This window comes from Epinephelus fuscoguttatus, linkage group LG14 (genome assembly GCF_011397635.1).
Source record: "Epinephelus fuscoguttatus linkage group LG14, E.fuscoguttatus.final_Chr_v1".
Taxonomy (NCBI): domain Eukaryota; kingdom Metazoa; phylum Chordata; class Actinopteri; order Perciformes; family Serranidae; genus Epinephelus; species Epinephelus fuscoguttatus.
In genome coordinates, this window is record NC_064765.1 from 9,583,501 (window position 1) to 9,608,848 (window position 25,348).

The 25,348-nt window shown below is 36.5% G+C and overlaps 2 protein-coding genes across 3 annotated transcripts; one reads left to right on the forward strand and one right to left on the reverse strand.

Moving 5' to 3' along the window:
- The first annotated feature begins 42 nt into the window (after positions 1–42).
- dmac2l (distal membrane arm assembly component 2 like) lies at positions 43–7,517 on the forward strand. The gene is made up of 5 exons (XM_049596006.1): positions 43–101; positions 232–328; positions 2,307–2,515; positions 5,206–5,377; positions 5,494–7,517. The coding sequence occupies exons 2-5, from the start codon at positions 234–236 to the stop codon at positions 5,606–5,608; spliced, it is 591 nt and encodes a 196-aa protein (XP_049451963.1). The 5' UTR covers positions 43–101; positions 232–233; the 3' UTR covers positions 5,609–7,517.
- Positions 7,518–7,661: 144 nt separating this feature from the next.
- Positions 7,662–24,985, reverse strand: cdkl1 (cyclin-dependent kinase-like 1 (CDC2-related kinase)). Of its 2 annotated transcripts, XM_049596005.1 has the most exons (11): positions 24,838–24,985; positions 21,083–21,217; positions 18,884–19,116; positions 16,095–16,216; positions 11,810–11,882; positions 11,351–11,441; positions 10,314–10,514; positions 9,079–9,161; positions 8,788–8,844; positions 8,327–8,488; positions 7,662–8,099 (listed from the first exon to the last, which is right to left on the reverse strand). In XM_049596005.1, the coding sequence occupies exons 3-11, from the start codon at positions 19,049–19,051 to the stop codon at positions 7,998–8,000; spliced, it is 1,059 nt and encodes a 352-aa protein (XP_049451962.1). In that variant the 5' UTR covers positions 19,052–19,116; positions 21,083–21,217; positions 24,838–24,985; the 3' UTR covers positions 7,662–7,997. The 2 variants fall into 2 exon arrangements, with proteins under 2 accessions (XP_049451962.1, XP_049451961.1); XM_049596004.1 differs by lacking the exon at positions 24,838–24,985 and having other exon boundaries at positions 21,083–21,243.
- Between the last annotated feature and the right edge of the window lie 363 nt (positions 24,986–25,348).

Sequence of the window (25,348 nt, forward strand, 5' to 3'; positions counted from 1 at the left end):
TCTCAGCCAATGGGAGGGCACGTTTACTTTACGTCCCTGGGTCAAAGGACACAGCGATGGACGCGTCTGAAATGTAAACAGTCGTGTGTGTTGGAGGGCAGGTGAGATTGTTTTATCGGATTCAGCTGTGTCGCAGTTTCAGTTGTTTGTTTAAGTGACTCAAACATTAGTTTAACAGCACTAATTTAACAACAGTGTAATAATTTACTTTATTTTCTATGTGTGTTTCAGATATGAGTCTGTTATCGAGGGCAGTGCAGTGTGCTGTGGGTCAGAGGGAGTGGAGCCGCAGACACTTCTGGGGCTGGCTCAATGCAGTCTTCAACAAGTGAGACATTATTAATGGAATCGTGATAAAGCTACGTGTGTTAGCTAATGGCTACACAGCAATGCATGGACACACTGATTAATAATAATCAATAAAACGGCAAAGCACTTAACATACACCTCATATAACTCAAACACACAAATTACCTCGTCTGCATATCTTCATATTTGTAAAGGTCACTGTTTACACTCAGTTGCCAGTTTATTAGGTACACCTAGCTAAAGCTAATGAAGTCTAATACAACAGTCCAGCAATAAATCATATCTCCATTAAGATTATAAAGTTCAGTTATTGTTAAAACTGTTTTAAAAGAGATAAGGGAGATTTTATTGTCCCTCTATATTAATTTTAGTATTTTATTATTTATTATCTATCTATATTTATTGTTGTAGAGAACATGGAGCAACGAAATTGTTTCCCTGTTCCTGGTATAAAGTAAATTAATTGATAAATGAATGAGCAGAAGGTGCAAACAAGAAGATATAAAAACAGGTACACAACAAGATACAAGACATACATACAGTGCAATAATAGAAAAGTATAAATACAAGTAGTGTTAATAAAATAAAGGTAGTATGATTAAATGTAAATGGTTGAAAATAAATTGCAATGATAGCCTTAAAGCATTAAGTGATATCACAATGCTTGAGTCACAATAAAATATAATTGTGGTTTTAAATACGTTGCGATATGCTGACTATCATGATGAAATATACAGAGAAATATTGTGCTTTATTATCTTGTCAACTGTAAATTATGTCCTGAAAGGAAAACTTTAACATCTGTTTTATCTAATAAGGTGAAGTTTTAAGTCTGTTCATCTCAGTTCAGCCTCTTTTTTTTTTTTTTTTTTTAACAGCAAAATGTAATAGTAATTGATTATATTAAAAGCATATACTGTAGGCTACCTAAAGTTTATTTTGTATTAGAAATATTAATAATTTCTATTAAAAAATACTTGGCACTGTGTGACAACACGATATTGCCACACAAAAATATTGCAATATTAAGCTGTATCGATTTTCCCCCACCCCTAGTGTTGACTCAACTGTATTGTCATAAGGAGGCTGTTGAAGTGCACTGTGTTATACTGAATAGTGTTTCTAATATTTTGGTGCTTCGCTTCTTTTTCTTTTTCAGTGTGTATAGCTTGATCTAGAAGAAACAGTACCTAATTTCCCCTGTGATTTAGATAGTTGTATAACTTTAACTTGAAAATCAAGACCAGTTACCTTAATAGTGATAATTTGGTGATATTTTGGGGATGATTTAAAGGCAAAATGTTGCTAAATAATCATTAGTAATTAGAATGGTAGACAAACATACAGCAGAGAACATATTAATCATGTGACTCTGCCATATGGTCAGGAAATTGTACCACCGTACCACTGTTTGTTGCCTTTACAACCAGTAAAATGACATTCTGGTAATATTATGTTAATATAACCATAATCTGATATTAACATTACTGATATCTTGTTCAGCTCAGTGTTGATAAAATATATTATTGTCAGAAATGTACAGGTTTTTTGTGACCTAATCTCTCAAAATATTAAGGCTGAAACTGACAGTTATTTCTATAATGTATTTCCTCTTTTTTATTGAACACATGAGTCTATAAAAATGTCAAAATGACGACAGTGCCTTTCACAAGTTGTCATAGTCCAGTGTTCCCTGTGGTTTTGTTTATTTAGTTTGACCAACAGTCCACAAACTATTCAGGTAAAAAAACAAACAGGCAAATGCTCAATTTTTACAATATAATAACCTGCAAATATGGTATTTTACTTTATAATTAACCATATAAATAAACAGTGGCAGATTTGTTCAGTTTAAGAGATTTGTCCTGGTGGGTAGGTTGACATTTGTCGCGTTTGTAACCCCTTTGACACCTCTACTCTGCCCTCTCAGCACACACTGTCACATTTCATGACATCAGCCTGTTTGGTACATTGAGTGTTTGTTGGTGTTTACTCAGGGTGGACTATGAGAGGATAAAAGCCGTTGGTCCAGACAGAGCTGCAGCAGAGTGGCTGCTGAGATGCGGTGCCAAAGTGAGGTTTGAAGGTTTCGATCGCTGGCAACACGACTACAACGCGCTGCCAACTGGGGCTCTGGGCAGATACAAGATCCAGGCGATAGACGCTACTGAATCCTGCATCATGCACAGAGGGTTTGACCACCTGGGTCAGTGTTACAATGTGGAGAATATTATGTTCTTGTCCTTGTGGATTGTCCTGCTCTCGTTTCCATTTCACTCCATATGGTCATGGATCGATTTAACAAGACTAAAACCAGAAACACAAACACAAAATTAAAGGACTAATGAAAAATTTACAGAAAACTTGACATTTCAGATAATAACATTTAGGGCTCTACTGAACAGTTCACAGCTTTGAAGCTTCAGTCGTAGCATCGACATTCGAATTCCAAATCAACATTCAAATGCTGCGCAGCTTTTTAATTTTTTTTTCTTCAGCATTTCCATTTATGCTGTTTAAACCTGGTATTTCTACACAAGGGCAGATTAAAGATTAGGCTACATTAATTTTATTAGCATTATACTATTTGTAGAATTGGATTCGCTGCATAGGATTGCCCAAAAAGTCAAAATTCATTGGAAAAAACCCCCCAAAACAACAGATGTATTTTTGCAAAATTCACAACATGTTTTTAATCTAATGAAATATTCTGCGTTAATCCATATTCGTGATGTTTAGCTTTTCACTGCAGTTAAAAAAAAGTTTGCTCTCCGAGGCATGCACCTGTATTAGTGGGGTGGTCAAGCAGCAATCTAACAGCACTGCAAATTACATTTATTCATTTAAGAAAGCTGATTTAACAAAAAGAAAAAAACAGACTAACTCATTTAATCCGATTAATCCAAAATGAGGATTTTGTTTAAACGAGGGCGATGGCGTCAGAAAATATGATGACAGACATTCAAAGCTGCATTCGAAAACCTTTATAGATGCTTTGAATGTGAATAAATAAATTAGTAATTAAATTAAATAAATAACAACATTCAGTACAGCCCTACTAACCTTACAGTTAGATTTACATCAGCTTTAAGATGTCTTAGATCTACTGTGTTAGCCTCGGGTCCACTTATTCAGTTAAATGTAGCTTCTTTAGCAAGGCTTGTCTGTGTGTTTAGCATCTAAACATGCTACCACTAAAAAAAATAAAATATATAAATTTAAATATTTATATTGAGAGTCTGTTGTTTGACAACATTAATGTTTGAAATTTGAGGACTGGCCGCTAGCATGTTATATTTAGCAAATTAGCATGCTATTGTTAGCTTGTTAACATGCCAACGAAACTTATTTACATTTAGCATTTCGGTATAACATGCTAACATTAACGTGTCTGTGTAAGATGCTGACGTTTGCATGTCAGTATAAGATGCAAATGTTAGCATGTCAGTATAATATGCTAACGAAAGCATGTCAGTATAACATGCTAACATTAGCAGCACTCTATGTTACTCTTTAATTAAAAAATACAGCTAGCTGGGGCAAATTCAGACAGTTTTTATGGTTTCAAATGAAATATAATTTTGACATTTTTTGATACTAGTACCGCTACAGTGGTGTCTGTTTTTCAATATGACACTGTAGCATACTCTACTGTTTTATTGATGCCTTACGTCAAGATTAATGAGAATATTTATCTACAAAATCCCATTTTCATTTCACAAAAGAAGCCAGACTTCTGTTGTCTTCTTCTGTTATCTAAATACAAGCAACTGTAAAAATAGTAAAAAATTGGCAAAATGTCGATTTGTATTAAGAATTATTAATCAAAGAATAAGGAAACAAGATTATCAATCTATTGTTAGAAATTTAACATGTCAGGATTTAGCGTGCATCAAGTTAGTAGGCTTATAAAAAGACTTGTTAACATTTAGCATGTCAGTATAACATGCTAACGTTAACAGTACTTTATGTTAATCTTAATTTAAAAATACAGCTAGCTGGGGCAAATTCAGATATGAGTTTTATGGTTTATCATGGAGTACAATTTAATATTTTTTTCATACTAGTGTTGCCACAGTGGCATTACCTTAGTTTGGATATAACACCATAACACATTTTAATGCCTTACTTTAAGATCTATGAGAGTGTTTATCTACAAAATCCTTTTTTCATTTAACAAAAGAAGCCAAACGTCTGACTTGTTAAATGTTGTCTCAATGGAAGCAGCTGTTTAACCTAAAAAATAGTCTTAAAATGGCAAAATGTTGATTTGAAATGAGAACTATTTGATTAATGAAACAAAGAATATCAGTTTGACCAGACATTTGACGCCAGCTTTTGATACTCAGTCAGCACCAAAAAGGTATTAAGTTTCGATACCCGGGCCTGTCAGTGTTGGATTAACAGGCTTAAGAGCCTGCTCAAATCAAAGATTAAAGCTATGTTCAGAAAGTGTAAATTTTGCATCAACTACGTTAACATGAGCTTGACCTCCACCGTTGACCTGAAAGTGATTCCCCTCTTTGTTAACAAGAAAGGAAAGGCGACGGTGAAAGTGCATCTCTCCCAGACTGATTATCCAAAAGTGACGCAAGTGGCCAGGATGTTTTACACTGAGCAGGCACACACAGTGCATCAGCTCTGACCTGGTTGGCTGCTGCACTCACACACACTTTGGTGCCAGAGTCCACACTGATTTATTTTGGTGTAAAGTCCTCTGTACGGATGCCTTCTTTTTCTGAATTAACGAGATCAGTATCTCAGAAATATGAGAAAAGTTTTCATCTTGTTAATCCAAAAAACAAGAGCAGATTTTTTTTTTTTCTCAAGTGTTAATCCTTGCCTATGTAAGTTTAATCCATAAAGAGTGTGCTAATTTTGTGTTTGTTTTTCTAGATGGTTTGAAACATGTGGAGGAAATCAAGTTCAACAAGTGTATGTACATTGAGGACAGCTGCCTGGAGAGGCTGAGCTCTATAGAGAATCTGCAGCAGAGTTTGTACATGATGGAGGTGGTGTCGTGTGGAAATGTAACCGATAAGGGCATCATCGCTCTGCACAAACTAAAGTAAGTGTTTGTTATCTTAAAAAAAAAGTTGAATTAATGTTACAAACATTATTAAAATGTTAAATCATTTTTTCTGATTTAGTTCCCTTATTATATATTATAATAATTCCACACAGGAACCTGGAGTATCTTTTTCTCAGTGATCTTCCCGGGATCAAAGACAAAGAAACAACAGTTAACAGACTACAGACAGCGCTCCCACATCTGGACCTAGCACTGGACCTGGAATGATATCAGAAAAAACGTCCTGTTTAGAAGAGACTGTTATCATTTAAAAATAAGGGCACTATTTTTAAGGTTTCCAAAGTAAAAGAGCCAGTCTTGACATAGGACAGACTGAGGGGCTTATAGTGTGCAGCACGGAGATCCTTCAGCTAAAATGTTAAGTGTATTTTCATGTGAATCATTAAGTCGTGCAGAGAAAATATTCAGGTTGATGTGTCACCTTTCAGCTTGAAGTATAATCAAGCTTTAAAGGGACAGCTCATCCTAAAATCAAAAATACATATTTAGTCTTACATGTAGTGCTATTTATCAGTCTCGATTGTTCTGGTGTGAGTTGCCGAGTGTTGGAGATATCGGCCGTAGAGATGTCTGCCTTCTCTCCAATATAATGGAGCTAGATGGCACTCGGCTTGTGGTGCTCAAAGCGCCATGAAAAAATACACAGTTAAAAAAACTCAACATCAATGTCTCTTTCCAGAAATCACGACCCGGTTAATCAAGATAATCCACAGACCTTGTTGTGAGCAGTTTCATGTAGGAAGTATTTTCTTCCTACAAGACTACACCCAACAACTACTCATGGATGAGAGACTCGAGCTCCTGACAGCACGAGGTGTAAACATCACAGGCGTCTTCTTCAACAGAGCTGTAAGGACCCTGACACACGAAGCTGACGGTCTGCTGTTGGTCAGTGCACCACACTGTTGGCACTTCTCAGCCTTTTTCAGCTCATTCAGAATGTTGAATCGGCGTCAAAGCTGGCAGAGCCCATCGATGAGGGAAATCACTCTGATTGGTAGCTCAGCTCAGTGCACATGAAGAGGAATGGAAGTGAGGAAAGTAAACAACAGACTACAGTAAAGAGGGCATGAGACTCAAACAAACTTGTTATATTAGGTAGGGGCTATTTTTTAGTCTTTGAGCTCTTCAGCAGATATGGTTCATAATGGTTTGTGGTTTTTTTGCTGGCACACAGTATATATATCTTTCATTCTTTCAATATCAGGGTGTGTTGTTAATGTGCTAACTGGCTAACTAGCATCTTGAATCAGTCCTATTGGTCTTCCGATTCCATTTTTGAATGACGAATACAGACTACACGCAGATGCAGAACATATGTGCTAGTTGGTCATTGGCCGTAGTCTTTACGATGTGTTCAAGTGGAGCTTTTTGGTCGAGGCACAGACAACGTAAGGAGACACAACAGTTCGCCACCACTAGCTCTGTGTTTGCTTGGCATGTCTGGGTATTAACGTTAGCTAGCCCAGGGGTGCTAGGTGAGCTAACAGTAGATGCACGCTTCCTTCTGCACAGTAATACAGTTTACGGGATTATCTTGAGTAACCAGGTCATGATTTCTGGAAAGAGACATTGCTGTTGAGTTTTTTGAATGTATTTTTTGGCGCTTTGAGCACCACAAGCTGAGTGCCATCTAGCTCCATTATATTGGAGAGAAGGCAGACATCTCTACGGCTGATATCTCCAACACTCTTCAACTCACACCAAAACTATCTAGACTGATAAATAACAGTACAGGTAAGAGGAAAAATACGTATTTTTGATTTTGCGGTGAACTGTCCATTTAAAGAAAACAGCAATGAACAAAGTTAAAGCACTTTATATTGTTGACACTTTTTTGATAGATGGAACTATTCTGTAGTTTATTATATTCTCAACATTCAAAATATTACTCCATATGTGGGTACAAAGAGAAAAACCTTTTGAATAAATTCCCTTTAGATTAATTTGGCATGTGTACAATATCTGAGGACAGACAGATGGCTGTGAACATCCTTAGCACCAAAGTTCCACAGATAATGAGTACGATGTGTGTATTGTTACTGCTACATGCTACTAAATGTTGGTTAAAGGAATATCCACTCCTGACGTCAATAAATAGTTTCAGAAATGCTCATGAGTCGTGACAAAAAAAGTTTGTGTCCTACATTATAAGTTACTCGAGACATAAAACTCACTACCAAAAACATGTCAAACTTTTTTAAAGAGTCCATCATTATATTATAAAAAATACATTTGGCAAACCAGGCAAGGCAGTACGTGGTAGTTTTACCTTCAGTCTACTCAGCGACTACGAGCAGAGCAGCACATCGCTCCTTGTCTTCACACGTCTACAAAATACAACAGAAACAGCTTGAAACGTAGGCAACGTACGTAAAACCAACATGCGTCGAGTCCACATGTCGGGGGAATAGTGCATAGACTGACATCAGTATCAAGAGCCACCCGACACACCCCAAGTGATGAAACATAAACTTTAAAAAGTGGTTGAACCCTCTTGTTTAAAAAAACGGAGGTGTGACCAGATTGTGCTTTGTCTCCTGAGTCTTCAGAAAACGCTGCTCGCTGATGGTGTCGAGTTTCATTCAGCTCGTGTTCAGATGTTCGGTAGGTGATAGTTGAACTTGCGCAGGTTGTTGTAGTACTTCTTATTGTCCAACGCTGGGAAGATGCTGCTGCTGGTCAGCTGCGGCAAATACTGCAAAGAGAAAACATACATAAATATTTCAGGGATGATTTTCAGACCAAGCAAAAAATGCACACATGCATGCATTATTCCTCCCAGGATTTCTCCTAAAGAAAACAACTTTTCTCGCAGATTTCACAGATGTTGGATGCAATATTTAAAACTGACATTAGCCCTCTATACAGTAGCATTTTGGTGTTTCAGGTCCAATCATTATTTTCCTGCAGAAGGCTACTGACCCCAGGAGGAAGGTGCTTGCGAGGTAAACGTGTCCTCTTGTTGCTGGAGCGGTCCTGCTCTCGAGAGGTGCTCTCGCTCTTCTCTCGCAGGCTGTCAAAGTACGGGTGTTGGAGCAGCTGCTCACAGGTCAGACGCTCAGACGGGTCCATCCTCAGACAACCCTAAACCATCAATAAAAGACAGTTGAGGTCAGGCACAGGTGGCTTAAGATGAGAGTTAAGAGTCAAGATGATGGAGTGTTTACTCTGTATATTTGGGAACACACTGCACTTTGCACATGGTTTATGATTCGTTGTTCAGTTTCAGAATTTAAGTCATAGTTTTTCTGAAATGTTGTATAACATGAACATTGGATAAAAACCCAATCTTTATTATACAAAGCTTGTACATATCTTAAGTGTATTAAAACAGGCTGAAAAACATGAAACAGATCATAAGATCATCGTCATGACATCTTTACCTTCATGAGACTCAGAGCTTGATGTGACAGATTTGGATATTTCTGCTCCAAAGGTTCCTACAAAAAGACAGAATTTCTGTTTTGTAATTTTACTGCTTTGAATATGTCTGGCAAAGTCCAGATTTCACTTTCTCTCGTCTTTCCGCAGTTGACTTTTCTTTATTTAACCTTTGTGTGCTGCATTTAGGGCAGCTGAAAACCAAAAATATACAAAGAATCATCTGAGTACAACCAATATTGATTAAAAAAAGCAACAACATCCACTTTTGTGGGCACATCTGTGTGTCTCACCATCTCTTGTGGCTCTGGGATTGAAACTCCACAGAAGAACTGGTTGTTGCTGAAGACCTGCTGGTGTCGAGGGATCAGGTCGCCTGCAGAGGACAAGAATAATATTACTTACATCATAATAGGTCTCAAATTACTTCTGTGATGGTGAAAAGATGTTTTTTTTTCCCCACATATTTATATATAAAAATAAATATTAAAAACACATGGGTTCAGGTATGTAAAATACAAAAGCTCTCACTGGTGACCTACAGTGACCTCTAGGATAAGCACAGGCTCATGAAACAGCCACAAACTAGAGACCTCAGACATTCAGAGGATGGATGGTGCTCACAGGTATATTGACAATAACAGGGTGTCCCAACAGTTTCCAGAACAGAAATGCTCACCATCTAATTACCGAAAAATGCAGTTATTACAGAAAGTTTTTGATTTCAAATCACAGCATTATATTTTGTTTGGTGTTGCTCAAGGTCTTGGTGTCTTTATGTGGTATTCTGGTGGAATATTTGACCATTTTGATCAATTTTAAGTGGTAAAACATGCTTAAATTTGGCACACAAACTGGGTCACAAATGGTATCAACCCCAAAATTGCTGCAACAACTTATTAGATACAAATGAGCATGGGAATGCCTGCCATATACTTTGATCATAATGTTCTAAGCCCTATACACTCCTTTAAAATTTGAATAGTACCTAACTAAAACAAAATGTTTATTACAGGTTTATGACTAGAAACACTGGACACAGTGCTGAGCTGTATCTCAAATTAATCTTCAGGTTGCATGCTTTCAGGTGATATATACCACCTCTATGTGGCATGTACTGTTGACTTGCTCTCCCCCCAAAAGTTCCCCTGTCCCCCCCTTGAAAAGACAAAAATGGGCCTCTGTGGGTCTTGGAGGATTAATGATATCCTGATAATCCTTGTAATTAATCCTAAAATTCACATATTTAATATATCTGTCACCATTTTCTACAGTATGTGATGCAGAATTTTATGCTTTGTGATTATGTTCATTGCATTAAAGTGAATTGTATATAACTTTATATAACAATAAAGCCCTGTTTCCTGTTTGTTTCAGAGCTTTGTGAAAATTTTGAATTTGCTTTTTCTGTTTAATCTTAATTACAAAAGACAGTTAATGTCCATGTTATTCATCCTCAGCCAAACACATCACAACTCCCTTCTACACAGTATTGTTTAACTCCTGCAGCAGCGGACTGATTTTTTACCCAGAGTCTTCCTGATCAGGTACAGTTGGTCCATGTCAGACTTCCCGGGCCACAGAGGGATCCCCGACAGCAGCTCAGCGAACACACAACCAATCGCCCACACGTCCACCGGGGGGCCGTACTGAGTGTCTCCCACCAGCAGCTCAGGGGCACGGTACCAACGAGTCGCCACGTAGTCTGTGTAGTAATCACACGGACCAGCTGGTGATACAAAACACAGAAACACATGATGTGAGGTTTGTTCAGAATAAGCTATCAGGTCATCGTGAAAGATGAAGGACTTTTTTTATGGATCACACAACCACGATGTTCACTTTTGTGTTGAAGAAACAGAGATTAGTTTAATATACTGGCTTTATGTTATCAAATATTTATGCTGGAGTTATTTAGTGTTTGTCCAAAAGTTTGTAGATATGTTACAGTTTGATCCTGTCTATGACTCTAATAACCACAATCAAGGTTTCACATTACAGTTTTTCATCCCCTTCCTGTCCAGTAAAAACCATGTTTCTCCAGATTTGATTTTGAATATTTCTGATAAATTAAAAGATGGAGTGTTTGGGTGTGTGTTCAGGAAAGTCTCATACTTCTTACAGCTCAATAAACTCTTAAAGATACTCTCTTGGATCAGCTGGGAAACTATAACAACCTAAAACATCTTTAGCAGGAACATGCAACGTACACATTATTGCAGCAGTGATATTAATCCAAAAACATCATATAGAATAGTAAAGCAGTGAGGGGCAACATTTTACTGCACAGTGAGCAGTCATACTTTAAGGACATTTTGCAGTTAATACTTAGATACTTTTACTTAAGTAAGGTTTTTAATGGAGGACTTTTACTTGTAGTGTGGTTGTATTCGTACTTTTACTGAGAATCTGAATATGTCTTCCACCGCTGCCTGAAACACAACAGCATTTAATGACTGAAGCCTTGAAATACTACAAAGCCAGCACCACTGAATGCAACACAAAGTGTCCACCAGGTGGCAGTGTCAAAGATGTAACAGCTGTTTACACAGACTTCAAACTTACTGAGAATCCTGGCGAACCCAAAGTCACACAGTTTGATGACTTGGTGTTTGGTGATGAGGATATTTTCTGGCTTGACGTCTCGATGGATGCACTGCAGGAGCAGAAACAAATTAAAATCACTATAACGTGTTCAGGTACTGTGTGGTGTGAGATGCAGAGAATAGAGAGGGGTCTGTGTGAGTATCAGTAGGAGGAGGGAGAGACAGTGCTGCTGTTAAATGGGGGCCCTTGTAGGTCTTGTTGTGTCTAGGTGATACATTAACTGCTGGTCGGCCAAGGGGAAGGAATTCTTGTTAAAAAAAAAAAGAGCCATAAAGCAGAAGGCAGGGTGGGAGGAGACCAGAGGAATTCAAAAACAAGCTGAAGGGAAGCTTTGACGACTCAAACACACACTGTGTGTACGACATGAAGAGACAGGTGGGAGTAGGACTAGGAAAAGACAGAGTACGAGTCACTTACATTTTGTTTGTGACAGAAGTTGACCGCTTGAAGAGTCTGCCAGGTTATACTTTTTACAAGGTGCTCAGGAACTCTGTAAGACAAGAAGGAAACCAACATGTCAGGATTAGCTCATTAATCACTAAACTAATAATCCTACTCGACAACTGAGCAAACAAGATCTGGGGTCTCTTTTAAAAACACTGCATACGCACAAAACAAGGCCTGAAAGAGGCGTACACCACTTCCCCATGGAAAAGTTGTGATGAATAAAAACAGACTTGATGTGAGAAACTGTGACCGATGCTTACAGACATTTTGGAGACAGGAAATTGGTGACGCAGATGGTGAGGTGGACGCCTGGTTTTAAACGTTGTCGAATGTTTTTTTGGTGCACAACATTTTTGTTTCTTGTCTGTACATACATTTTTAGTATGGATCCTACACATTGTTTTACAAATGAGACCCCTGGAGATGAAGGTCATAACACTTGGCTGAAAGCTCCAGGAAGCTCTATCCATGTTCATCGGTTCAGGTCGTGGGGGCATCAGGCTGAGCAAAGCACCCCAGACGTCCCTCTCCCCAGCAACGCTTTCCAGCTCCTCCTGGGAGACCTCAAGGCGTTCCCAGGCCTGATAGGATATGTAGTCCCTGCAGTGTGTTCTGGGTCTGCCCGGGGCCTCCTACCAGTGAGACATGACCAGAACACCTCCAATGGGAGGCACCCAGGAGGCATCCTGATCAGATGCCCGAACCACCTCCATTCTACCCTCACTTGTAAACAAAACCCCAAGAGACTTGAACCCTGACCAATCAGAGCAGACTGGGCTTTTCAGCTGAGGGGCTTAAAGAGACAGGCGCTAACATCACCTTTTGTTCGCCTCATGTACAGACAGTCATGCTCCCCAGAGGATTAACCTTAAAGAGGACCTATTTTTCTCATTTGCAGGCTCATGCTTGTATTTTGGGTTTCTACTAGAACATGTTTTCATGCTTTAGTTGTCAAAAAATACTTTATTTTCCTCATACCGTACTATCTGTGAAGGAACACCTGTATTCACCCTCTGTCTGATGAGGGATTTATACGTCTGCGTTGACACCGTACCCTACACTGTGGCCTGACGTGCACCTCCCTAGAATTTAAATACACGTGACACAGACCTCCTGTTTATTTCTGTAAGCTGAAACCATTTCCCTCAGTGGAAACAAAGCTTTTATTTACTTTAATTTCACAGACAAGAAACAATATATTGTGAAGACAATAAAGCCTCCATAAAAAACATTTTATGTCTTGCATGTAATTTATCCTGGCTTCATATGAGCAGAGGAAATCTCTGTTTGTTGCTAGGATAATTTATACAATGTAAAATGCCATAGGCTTGTGCTAAAAACATTAGCATGTTGTATTTGTGGGGAAAATGTGTCCAGATAAAGGCAAGTGTTTGTCTGTGAATGCTGCGAGTTATAGTGAAGCTGATTTGTGCACTTGTGTTTGAAATTGTCTCTATTAAGTCATGTTTAATGTGTGTTTTGGATCAACTAAAGTTTACAGCACTTCACAGAAACCCCGCCGCTGACTAGCATTTTGGAGGTGTAACTGCAGAGTGACACAGACACCAAAAAATGAATCTAATAACAGAAGCATGAATAGATGGATAACTTTGTTTTTTAGATTATCTGAAAGCATCTTTTGTCTATTTTTTGCCATCATCTCTAGTTTTCGCCTGTCCAGCTCTGTCTTCGTCCCTGATCCCTCATACGGCTCTGCAGCGGACAGTGAGCTGTTTCCACTGTTCGTCTGGACGTCCAACACTGAGCCTTTGTTGGTTCAGAGACCATCATCCATCAGTGTTGCCGTGGAAATGGCTAAATCGAGCCTTGTGACTGGCAATTAATAACAGTCTCCGCCCCTTCTACCCCACTTTGTTTCCCCTTCTTTTGAACCCTCTGTGTCCAGGAGGCTACGGGCCAGCAGCAGAGGGAGACAACCAGACAGCCAAAACACTCCGTATAAAATGTGGCCCAGCCTAAAGAGTCCAGACAGCTCCACACCAGCAATGCATTCTGGGAGAGCATCACTGTAAACATTCCACAGTGGGCAGGTCAGCTTCCCGGGAGACGAGCGACGCGCCCGTCACAGTGGGACAAAGCTGGGTGTACGGTGTGGTGTATATGTAATGTAGAGATAATAGAAAGTACACAGCACTCTGTTGAATCAAAAGCCGCCATGCTCAGATTTATGCTCGCAGTATCTCAGAGTGACAGAGTTATGTCAGTACAGTAAACTGAGCTGTGTGCTCCTTTCATATAACTCAGAAAAAACGATCCTCAATAAAGAAATATTTTCTTTTTATTGCATCACTAATACACGTTTCTAAAGGTTTATCGCTTTACACACACACACAGGGCCGAGGATAAATCTTTAAAGGATATTTTTACATCAATATCAATTTATTTTAACCTTAAGATTTTTGGAAAAGTCATGCTTCACTTTATGTATAAACGCTTGTGTTATATGCTGTTTATAGTTGGTTTCATTTTTTCTTTCTTTATTTCTATGTCTTGTTTTTTGGTGAATATTTTATTTGGAATAATTTTGGTTTTCGGACTAAAAATGAAACCAAAACCAACATATTTTATACTGTGAGCAACATGTGTAAAATCATGTATATATTTGACACTTTCAAGACTTAAAATGTTTATTTTTGACCTTGAAAACAGAAGTTAAACAAAAAACAATGTCACCTCCATGTCCATCCAGTAGCTCTTCTGGAGCTGTTGACTGTATCACATGATCTTCAACAGATAACAGTCTTAAAGTCGACCGGCATGGACGAGAAGTCCTGAAATTTTGAGTAAAAATTGACACATTTCTGTGAAAACTGGGCAAACTCCATCCGCTGAAGACGATCATGTGATTCAAAAACAGCCACTGAACTGACCTTGTGGTGAGATTTTATCAACCTCCATGAAGGTAAAAAAAAAAATAATATTTTAGTCACTTTGTTAGTTTTTGTTCACAAAGTATTTGGATCAGAATTTTGTATATTGCCTTGTTTATCTTGTCATGATATGATTCCACTGAACAGTCTGACACTGTGTTGCAAAGCACATATCGGGCACTACATTGAATCACCACAGGATCCATGACACAACATTACCACAATATTTAAGTCATGATACAATATTATTGCGATTTTCAATATGTTGCGATAACATTTTTTGCAATATATTACCTTTTTTCAACTGTAAATTCTGTCCCCAAAGGAGAACTTTGTCAACATCTGTTTTGTCTAATGACAAAGTTTTCAGCCTCTTCATGTCACTTCAGCCATTTTGTTTTTGCAGCAAAATGAATCCAGTGAACTGAAAGAGCAACGGATTGTATTATTCTAGTAGGCCACCTAAAGTTTGATTGGTATTTCTCATATTGATCATTTATATATATATATATATATATATATATATATTTAATATATATTTACAAAAATTGATACTTGGCACTGTGTGACAATACGATATTGTCGCACAAAAATATCGCAATTCTTAGCTGTATCAGTTTTTAACCCACCATTTTACAAACACAAATTGTAGTGTGTATCTTTTAAGACACCATGGTAACCCATGCCAATTTTAAAAATAGTTTGAAAATTATAATAAGTGAAATCTTACACTTATTACATGCTTACACTTGAACTGAAGAGTACAGAGCTGTTGATCTCTGTTTGTTATAAATGTTATTGTAAACCGCACTGCATTGTGGGATACTTATGCTGACGTTTCTCCAGGTACTCCAGCGTCCTCCCACAGTCCAAACACATGCAGGTTAACTGGTGACTATGGCGTGCTATCCTCCTTTGAAACTAAACTGAAAACAGTCCTTTTAGGCTGCACCTTTCAGTAATGTGGCTTGCCGATCTCGATAATTATTTTTATTATTTTATTTTTATCTTATTCTTCTGTCTTTTTTATTAACTCAGGTGTCTGTTTTTTTGGCAAACTGTTGGTCTTAATTTTTTTTTAATTTAATTTAATTCTTACTATTTTTTCATGGTTTTAATGTCTTATTTATTCTTCGTGGATGGTTGCTAATCTTAATTATTTTAATTTATATTCCTACTTCTTCACGTTTATGCATCTGTTTTAACTGTGTTTATGTCTGTCTCAAGTTTTGTCTTTACACTGTGCACATAGTGTTTATGGCTACAGCTTCTGTGGCAGCTCACACACTGTGCAGCACAAATTAAATGTTCTGTATAAATAAGGTTTTGCTTGCTTTCAGTGAAGAGTCTGGAGACACACCCACCCTCTGGGATGGCGGTCCAGCTCGTTGAGGACCGTGTGGTCGCAGTACTCGAACACCAGGTGAAGCTTCCGTTTACGTCGAAACACCTCGATCAGGTTCACCAGGTTGGCGTGTTTCAGTTGCTGCAGAGATATAAAACACAGAAGACAAATACCGCTCAATAAAACCAGTAAACCAGTAGAGTAAACTGGTGAGAGAAGTGCACCAGCTGTGGTTTGCTTTTATCAAACAGACTAAACTGTTAACAGATGGTCATAAACATGCTGTTGCCCCTGACAACCCGTCTTCGTCCTGTCCTATTTATGAGCTCCTGATGTCCAGCAGCCTCACACACCCACCCACAGCATGACTAATTAAACCTCTGACAATTGTAGCGGAGCAGCTTTGATAATTAGGATGCAACAAAACACAAGCAGGTTTCAGCTTCAACAAAACAAAACTTACAAAACAGAATAGCCTTTATATTTTTATTTTTGTCCAAGGAGGAGACTAAGAGGCAGATGCTGTTGAAGTTTTGTCGTTTATTTCCACATTGATAAAGTCTCTGTTGCCAGGCAGCACTAATCACTTAATGGTTTAGGTTTAATTGATTAAATTAACATTTTAAGTAAAATCAGACTTTGATTAAGTGAACAGTGCTCCACACTTTGTACTTAAGCCTTTTAATTTCTCATTTCCTGTTATTAAAATAATTTTCACAGTCATTTCACATCCTGATTTAAGTACTGCCGTCAGCCTCGACCCTGCAGGGTTTTTCCTGTTTGATTACAGTGCTCTAAACTTCTTTTGAACGCTGCTCTTTTCTCTGTGCAGCAGCTACAAAAACGCTTCCCCTCTGTCTGCAGAATTAACTGCATGCTGTCCCTCCTGCTGGCCGCTCGGCTCAGCAGAGACACTAAAAACAGGATTTGCATCTTTAGAAGGTCAAATCAGACTTTAGATTAAAGTGTTGCATCACAGGGTTGCTTTTTTTTTGACTGTGCAGGATTTTATTTTATGTCCAGGATAGAATTTAAAGTAATAGGGAAGAAAAAAATAATAGACCAAACTCTGATCACTAGTTTATTTATATATACTTTCTACCATCTACCTACCATATTATGGTGAGATGGGAGTCAACTATATTGTACATGTAAAGCTGTAGCTTCTTTGATGAAGAAAGACATAATGTGAGTCAATATAATACCAAATTTGTTGATATTTATTTATTTATTTTTCATGCATTTGAAGTATCATTACAAATGGGTACAGAGGCCAGGAAAAGACAAAAAAGTGAAAATGCTTTTCATAAGAGAAAATTTGGATTTACTAAGTCAAAACTGTGAGCTTAAAAGTAAAATGTTTTCATTATTAATGTCATCTTTTGATATACTCTCATAATCTTGATTCAGTAAATCAAAATCCTTAAATTATTATTTTGATGTCCTCTCTCATAATTTCAACTTAAAAGTACAATAATAACAACATAAACATTTGACTCATTATATCCTAAATTTGATTCTTTTTTTTAATATATTTTAGCGAAGTTTTTGGACATTTTCTCTCTTGAAATTGACTCATAAACCAAAAAAATAACATACTCTATCTATCAACTTTTCACTTGCTTTGTCAAATTTGTGAGATAAAAATATTTTTACAGTTTTAATCTCATACTTTTGATTTACTCTCATAATCTTGCTTTGGCAATTTATTTATTTTTTTTTTACTTTTTCCTCTTATTATTGTGACTTAAGTCAAATTTTGACTTACTAAATCATTATTTTGATGAACTATCTCATAATTTTAACTTAAAAATGCAATAATAACACAGATGTTTGACTCCCTATCTCCTAATTTTGACTTAAATTTTCTCTCATAATTTTGATTTAATAAGCCATATTTGACATACTGTCTTCTAGGTTTGATGTGATATCTCAGACTTTTGATTTTTTTTAAATAAAAATCTAAAAACTTGACTTAAGAGATAAAAAGTCAAAATTTTGAGTTACTGAGTTACTCTCATAATCTTGATTTGGTAAATAAAAGTTGTTTTATTTTTTCCATATATAATTGTGACTTAAGTCATTTTGATTTTGACTTACTAAATCATTATTTTGGTGTACCACCTCACAATTTTAACTCAGCAACACATGAATGTTGGACACATTTTACTCATTATCTCCTAATCTTGACTTAGAGAATCAACTTTTTCACTCTTTAATCTCATTTTTGACATTTTCTCTCATAATTTTGATTTAGTAAGACAAAATCTGACATACTGTATTCTAGAGTTGATGTGATATCTCAGACTTTTGACTTGCTGAGTCCAATTTTCAACATAAAAATCTAAAAACTGACTAAAATAAGGAGCTAAAAAAGTCAAAATGGTGAGTTTAATGACATACTTTTCATTTACTCTATTTTCCTCTAATAATTGTAACTTAAGTCAAACTTTTGATGTACAATCTCACAATGTCAACTCAATAAAACATTAATAATGTACACATTTGACTCATTATCTCCTAGGTTTGACAAATTCACCGTGTATCATCATTTTTGACATTAATAAGCCATGTTTGATAAACTGTCTTCTAGGTTTGATGTGATATCTCATACTTTGGACTTACTGAGTCAAATTTCATAATTGTGAGATATTAGAATTTGTATTTAATCCTGACTAAACTTTTCCAGGCAGCACTGGGCCTCCATACACAGATAAATCTGTAACTGTTGTTACATCAGTTTAACATCAGCTGGGGAGTTTCTGAGAGCAGAAACAGAAGGTATGAAGGACATTAACGTGCCGTCACCTTGAGCATCCTGATCTCCCTCAGTGCAATCTTCTTGATGATGGGATCGTCCTCTGACTCCACAAACTTCTTGATGGCGACGATCTGCCCCGTGTCTCTGTTCCTGCACTTGAAGACGACGCCATAGGAGCCCTCTCCGATCTTTCCTATCTTCTCGTACTTCTCCATCGTCAGGCTACAGACATCCAAAGGTGACAACTCTTTACCAGGACGGTCCGAGGAGGTGGAGCTGTCTGAGAGGAGACACAGGAAGGGTTCAGAGAAGAAGAGTGAGGCTCATTTGATCAAATTCAGCCAAATTTCGACTTATTTTGATGTACCATCTCATAACTTTAGCTTAAAATACAATAATAATACAAACCTTTGACTCCCTACCTTCTAATTTTGACTTAGTGCATCAAAACTTTAATTTTTATCTATTTTTTTGACATTTTCTCTTGTACTTTTGACTTAATAAAACAAAATTTGACACTGTCTCATAACTTTTTTGTACTTTCTCAGACTTTTGACCTGCTGAGTCAAATTTGTGAGACAAAAATCTAAAATTTGACTTGAATTAAGAGATAAAAAGTCAGAATTATGAGTTTTTAATCTCATACTTTTGTATTTGCTCTCATAATCTTGATTCAGTAAATCTAAATTTTTACTTCTTTTTCTAAAAAATTTTGACTCATCAAATAATTATTTTGACGTATCATCTCACATTTTCAACTCAATAAAACATTAATAATGTACATTAGACTCATTATCACCTCATTTTGACTTAGAATATCAAATTTCTCTCATAATTTTGATTTAATAAGCTAAAACTGTATATACTGCCTCATAAGTTTTTATGTACTATCTCAGAGTTTGACTTGCTGAATCAAATTTGTGAGATAAAAATCTAAAATTTGATTTTACAAAAGCTGGAATAACTTCATATTAAGGATCAAAGCTAAGTCAAATCTTAATGCTTACTGGACAAGCTACAATAATGCTTTTATAAAAAGACACTACCAGTGTCTCCAGGACTGTGTCCATGCGGGGACAGATCACAAAAATATGTCAAAGGATGAATTCTCAGTTGTTATGGCTGGAGTCACTACAGTGACTGGAATAAAAGTCAGGTACTGAAAGTGAACGAACCCCCTGAAATAAAAGAATGGGTTGACTGTATGATAAAAACTGCCTCTTATGAATCCATGCTGCCTGGGATGACTAACGGTGCTCAAGGACCAATCTGGGGGGATTTTTGGAATTATTTTGCATGGTCCGAGTGAATTTTGTTTTGCCTTGCCCTGCCTATTTTATTTTATTTTTTATTCCTTTTAAAAAAATAAATACTATCACTATTTATTTTATTGTGTTTATTTATTAAAATTTAAATTCATTATTTGATTGTTTTTAGGTGGACTGGGACTGGTGCTGTGCACCCTCATGTACGGATTTTTTATTTTTATCTTTTATTTTTATTTTTTTAACATCTCATTTAACGTGTAGAACTGTCATGTGACAACCTAACCAAAATCAAGAAAAAAATTAATTATATGAATAAAATAATGCTTTTATAAAATACTGAATTCATTTTAGTTTTTTCATGCTTTGACATCAGATTTTATTTTTACTTCTGCATCAACTATGGTGAAAAACAGCTGGCTGCAGAGAAACACGTCATGCATAATTACTAAAATACACTGAAAGGCATATTTAGGAATGTACATTTAATCTAGACAATACTAAGCTCTATGCAGGCTCAGATTGTGTTCAACCTGTTGGTCATGATGTTAAGAAAAACCTCTCCAACTGCCTCCAAACGACAGATTTAATTGCTTGGAGGCAACATTACACCTGTCTCCCAACAGTTAGATTGCGTAACCAAACATTTGCAATGCAAAGTATATTAGGTCATTCCCCAGAGGGTGGATCCAGAGCGAAAACAGATAACACACAGAGAGTGAACAGCCAGAGGGAGTACAATCAAAGTGCTGCACTGACCTGCACATTATATTACAGTTACATGTATGAACAGCTCAGGCTGCTGCAGCTTTATGACTGTTGGTGTGAAGGCTGCATGCTGCACTAAAATTCTTGAGGTTGAGAAAAGTTGCCTCGTGACACCAGCTGATCATCGAAGTACAGGCATTTTGATATTTCTAGGCGCAATATCTCAGTAGAAACGCTTCCTGTTTGTCAGAAAATGTAAATATAAAAACTTACTTTGGTTTGAGTTGAAAGTGCTCGCAGGTGTTGGTCAGTCAGAGAGTCACACTCAGTGATGAGCTGCTGCTGCTGCTTCTTCCTCTTCTTCTTCCTCCAAACACAACCAGGTGGACGATCACAACTCATCTGTCCCTGCAGACACCAGCAGCGTCACGTTTATAAGAGTCACTGTCATAAAGTAAACCTGGACATCCGGCCGGGCCCTTCAAAATAAATTACAGCATAAGCACCATTTAGTAGTTAGATGTTCTGTGGATAAATAACAGATAATGGAATTGACCCACTAACAACAGGCCTCCTAAAAATAAATATATAATACAATAAATACATACAAATACACATACAAGTAAAAATAAATGAATAAATAAATAAAAATCAAAATAAAAAGTAAAAAATAAATAATTAAATTCAGTACACAAATACATTATATATATGAAAATAACAATATATATAAAAACAGTCCTGCATTCAAGATTTTCTTTGAGTAAAAACACAAAAATATTACAATCAAAATATACTTTAAGTACCAAAAGTAAAAGCACACATTATGACAGGCCTGTGTCATAATAATACAATTATTAGATAATAATTAATATTGCAATAATGTGTTCATCACTGCAGTGTTGTAGATGGTATATATGGAGCATCTTTTTAAATTTGTTTCTTTATTTATTTTATACATTACTTTGCTTTTCAGCACACAGTACCACTGATATCGTGAAGAAAAAAATAAATAAATAAAATTCACACACAAAAATACAACAAACAATAATAACTAAGGGATGATTGATATTTGAAACTGATATTTATTTTGAACATGTAAAAACAAAACAAAAAAGACACGAACATACAAATAAGCCAAAATATGTTTAATTTACAACATAGTTCAGAAGCTTTAAATTTACAAAACTAGGGTACAGTGTTAAACCACTTTATGCTTAAATTAAGATTAACACAGAATTTGGGTTGCACAATATGTTTGGTTTTTTTTTTTTGTTTTGTTTTGTTTTTAAATATCATCATCACAATGTCAATTTCTGAGATAATTGAGAGTCTCAGTAGAAAACTCCACTTTGAAATGGCACCATTATTTTTATTATTAGAGCCTTTTGTGTTCAGTTAATTTTGTTTGATATTATTGCAATTTGTTGTATTTTAACAGCTAACTGGAAGCAGCAGAAAGGCAAAACTAAGCACACTTTAATATCTGTTCATTCATTATTCATTTTCATAATTTTAGTTTAGTTTAGCTTACTTTAGCTTAGCTTTGTTTAGATTAGATAAGTTTATCTTAAATTGTTTATCTTATCTTAGATTAGCTTGGCTTAGTTTAGGTTAAGTTAACTTAGTTTAGTTTCCTTTAGTTTAGTTTAGCTTATCTTAGTTTAGTTTAGTATAGATTATTTTATCTTACATTATCTTATTTTAGCTTGGTTTATCTTAGTTTAGCTTCATTTAGTTTATCTTATCTTAGATTATCTTATCTTAGTTTGAGTTACCTTAATTTAGTTTAGTTTAGCTTACCTTTGTGTAGATTAGTTTATCTTGGATTATCTTATTTTAGCTTGGTTTAGCTTAGTTTAGCTTCATTTAGTTTAGCTTATCTTAGATTAGCTTATCTTAGTTTGAGTTATCTTAGTTTAGTTTATCTTAATTTAACTTAGCTTAGTTTAGCTTGGCTTAGTCATTTACTGGTAGATAAATACATTGATATAGATATACAAATAGACAGACAATAAATAAACATAAAGTTAATTATTTAATTAACATAAAAAAACAAAAGGTAAACACAAAAACAAAACAGGACAGAAAACATATAGGCTAAAGCCTTAGCTTATTACACCTGCAGTTGAGGACAAAATTATTAGCCCCCCTACAAAAATGTCATTGTTTTAAAAGTATTTCCCAAGTGCTTTTAAACAAAGCAACACACTTTTAACACAGCTTTTTAAGACAACCTAGTTTTATTTTGGATGCTTACATTATTTTAGTTTGCACACAGAAATGAAAATATTCCACAAAAAACAAAAAATACCAGGGTCAAAATTATTAGCCCCCCAGATCCTAATAGTCAGTTGTGTATCCTTTTTGCTGGATAACAGCCTGCAGTCGTTTGTTTTCAACAAGTCTCTGACACTTCTTCTGAGGAATCCCAGCCCATTCTTCTTTGGCTAATCTCTCAAGCTCCTCCAGATTTGATGGCCTTCTGGCATGGACGTTCTTCTTTAGGTCACACCCACATCACTTTGGTCTTCTGGAGATAGTTCTTCACCAAGAGAGACGTATGTTTTGGATCGTTGTCATGTTGGAAAACGAAGCGACGACCTAGACCCAGTTTTACTGCTGACTGCTTAAGGTTTTCTTTCAAAATCTCCACATATCTTTCTTTGTTCATGATTCCTTCCACCTTGACAAGATTTCCAATTCCAGATGCACTGAAGCATCCCCACAGCATAATACTCCCACCACCGTGTTTCACTGTGGGGACGGTGTTCTTTGGGTTATATGCCTCTCCCTTTTTTCTCCAAACATAAGCAGTGTCTCTATGGCCAAAGAGCTCTAGTTTAGTCTCATCAGACCATAGGACACGCTTCCAGTATGCATAATCTTTCTCCAGGTTGTCCTGAGCATACTTGAGTCTGGCTTGAAGGTGTCTCTTCTTCAAAAGTGGTGTTTTTCTTGGTCTGCAACCTCACAGTCCATTCCTGTGCAGAGCTCTAGTGACTGTCTTCTTAGAGACTACGATTCCTGATGTGTCCAAGTCATTCACCAGTGTCTTGGCAGTTGTTCTGGGGTCTTTAGACACATCTCTCACTAGTTTTCTTTCCAGGGTCTTTGAAATCTTTCGCTTCCTACCTCTGCCAGGCTTGTTCTGTACTGTGTGGCTGTCTTTGAATTTCTGGATTATACTTCTCACTCCAGTTCTTGACACTTGGAAACGCTTGGATAGCTTTGTATATCCTCCTGCTTTGTGTGCATCAATAATTCTTTTTCTCAAGTCCAAACTGATTTCTTTAGTTTTCGGCATGGTGCTTTCTCAACTGACAGCTCAATGACCCATACTGAGGCTTTTATACCATGTTTTAACTTAATTGTTGAGTGAAATCACCTGATTCACCTGATCACCTTTAAGTACATCACCTGTGAAGTGAAAGCACATCATTGCACAAAAGTGGTTTGTGCAATGACTTAATAAATGATCATTTCTTAAAGGGGGCTAATAATAATGTCCCTGGTCATTTTAGTTTTTTCTTAAATAATTCTGTTTTGGTGTGCAAATATAAATAATTTGTGCCTTCTAGAGAAAACTAGTATGTTCAGAAATGCTATGTTGAAAATTCCTTGCTCTGTTAAAAAAGTACTTGGGAAAATCTTGAAGAAACTTCAAATTTCATAGGGGGGCTAATAATTTTGTCTTCGACTGTACCCTTTAGCATTCATTGTTTTTGTCTGCTCCCTTTAAATCACGAGTACAGTTTTTGAAATATGTAACATTGCCTGTTGTATATTTTCCTCTTTTTGTGCAGTCCTTCACAGAATACAGATGTAGAGACTAACTCAAAGGAAAAGGGGTAATGAGAGAAGAAATAAAAGTACAGACTTGTATAAATAATATAACCTTCTGATCATGTATCAGAGAGCAAAACTGGTGGTATTAATTTGTTATTTAATTGGTCTTTACAATTTAGGATAGCTGGGGGGCGTTGTTATAAAGTCAAAGCACAAAGGGGAGAAGTTGAGCACATTCTCACATCTTATTTTGAAGGTGACATCATCTCACTTCCGGTATCATCCACCGACTCCACTTGACACATTTCTCCTCTTTCCTCTCCAGTTCCCATAGGAACAGCTGACTGACTCCACCTCCACAGGGAAAAAAGGAAAAGAGGCTCCTGTGGGTTTTTATGTTGATTTGTAGATTTTCACACCTGACAGTCAGAGTCACAGATCAGTTTAAAAATAAAGAGGCAGGTAAACAAGTGGGAAAACATCCATACAGATAAACAGCCCAGTCTGATCTCACTGATGCTCCTGTCCTTTGAAAACCTGAATCTGAATCACTTTTATTTGTAGTAAACTAGTTTTATCATTCTAGGATTAATTTCTTGCTCTTCAGAGTCGTGGTTTTTTTGGTGATGATCAGAGTATCCGAATCTGACATCATTCCGCAAGAGGAAAATTTAACTCTGACGTGTTTTCCTGTCGCAGTGAGACTAATTAGCGCGGGTGGGAGAAGACACAAGAAGTGACAGACTAAACAGG

Excerpts from the sequence above, each read along its gene's own strand:
- cdkl1 (XM_049596005.1), bottom strand. The coding sequence starts at position 19,051 with ATGGAGAAGTACGAGAAGATAGGAAAGATCGGAGAGGGCTCCTATGGC. Across the intron at positions 10,515-11,350 it reads TGGGTTCGCCAGGATTCTCA|CTGGTCCGTGTGATTACTAC; the intron begins GTAAGTTTGAAG and ends TTGTATCACCAG. Across the intron at positions 8,100-8,326 it reads GCAAGCACCTTCCTCCTGGG|TATTTGCCGCAGCTGACCAG; the intron begins GTCAGTAGCCTT and ends TTCTCTTTGCAG.
- dmac2l (XM_049596006.1), top strand. The coding sequence starts at position 234 with ATGAGTCTGTTATCGAGGGCAGTGCAGTGTGCTGTGGGTCAGAGGGAG. Across the intron at positions 2,516-5,205 it reads CAGAGGGTTTGACCACCTGG|ATGGTTTGAAACATGTGGAG; the intron begins GTCAGTGTTACA and ends TTGTTTTTCTAG. Across the intron at positions 5,378-5,493 it reads ATCGCTCTGCACAAACTAAA|GAACCTGGAGTATCTTTTTC; the intron begins GTAAGTGTTTGT and ends AATTCCACACAG.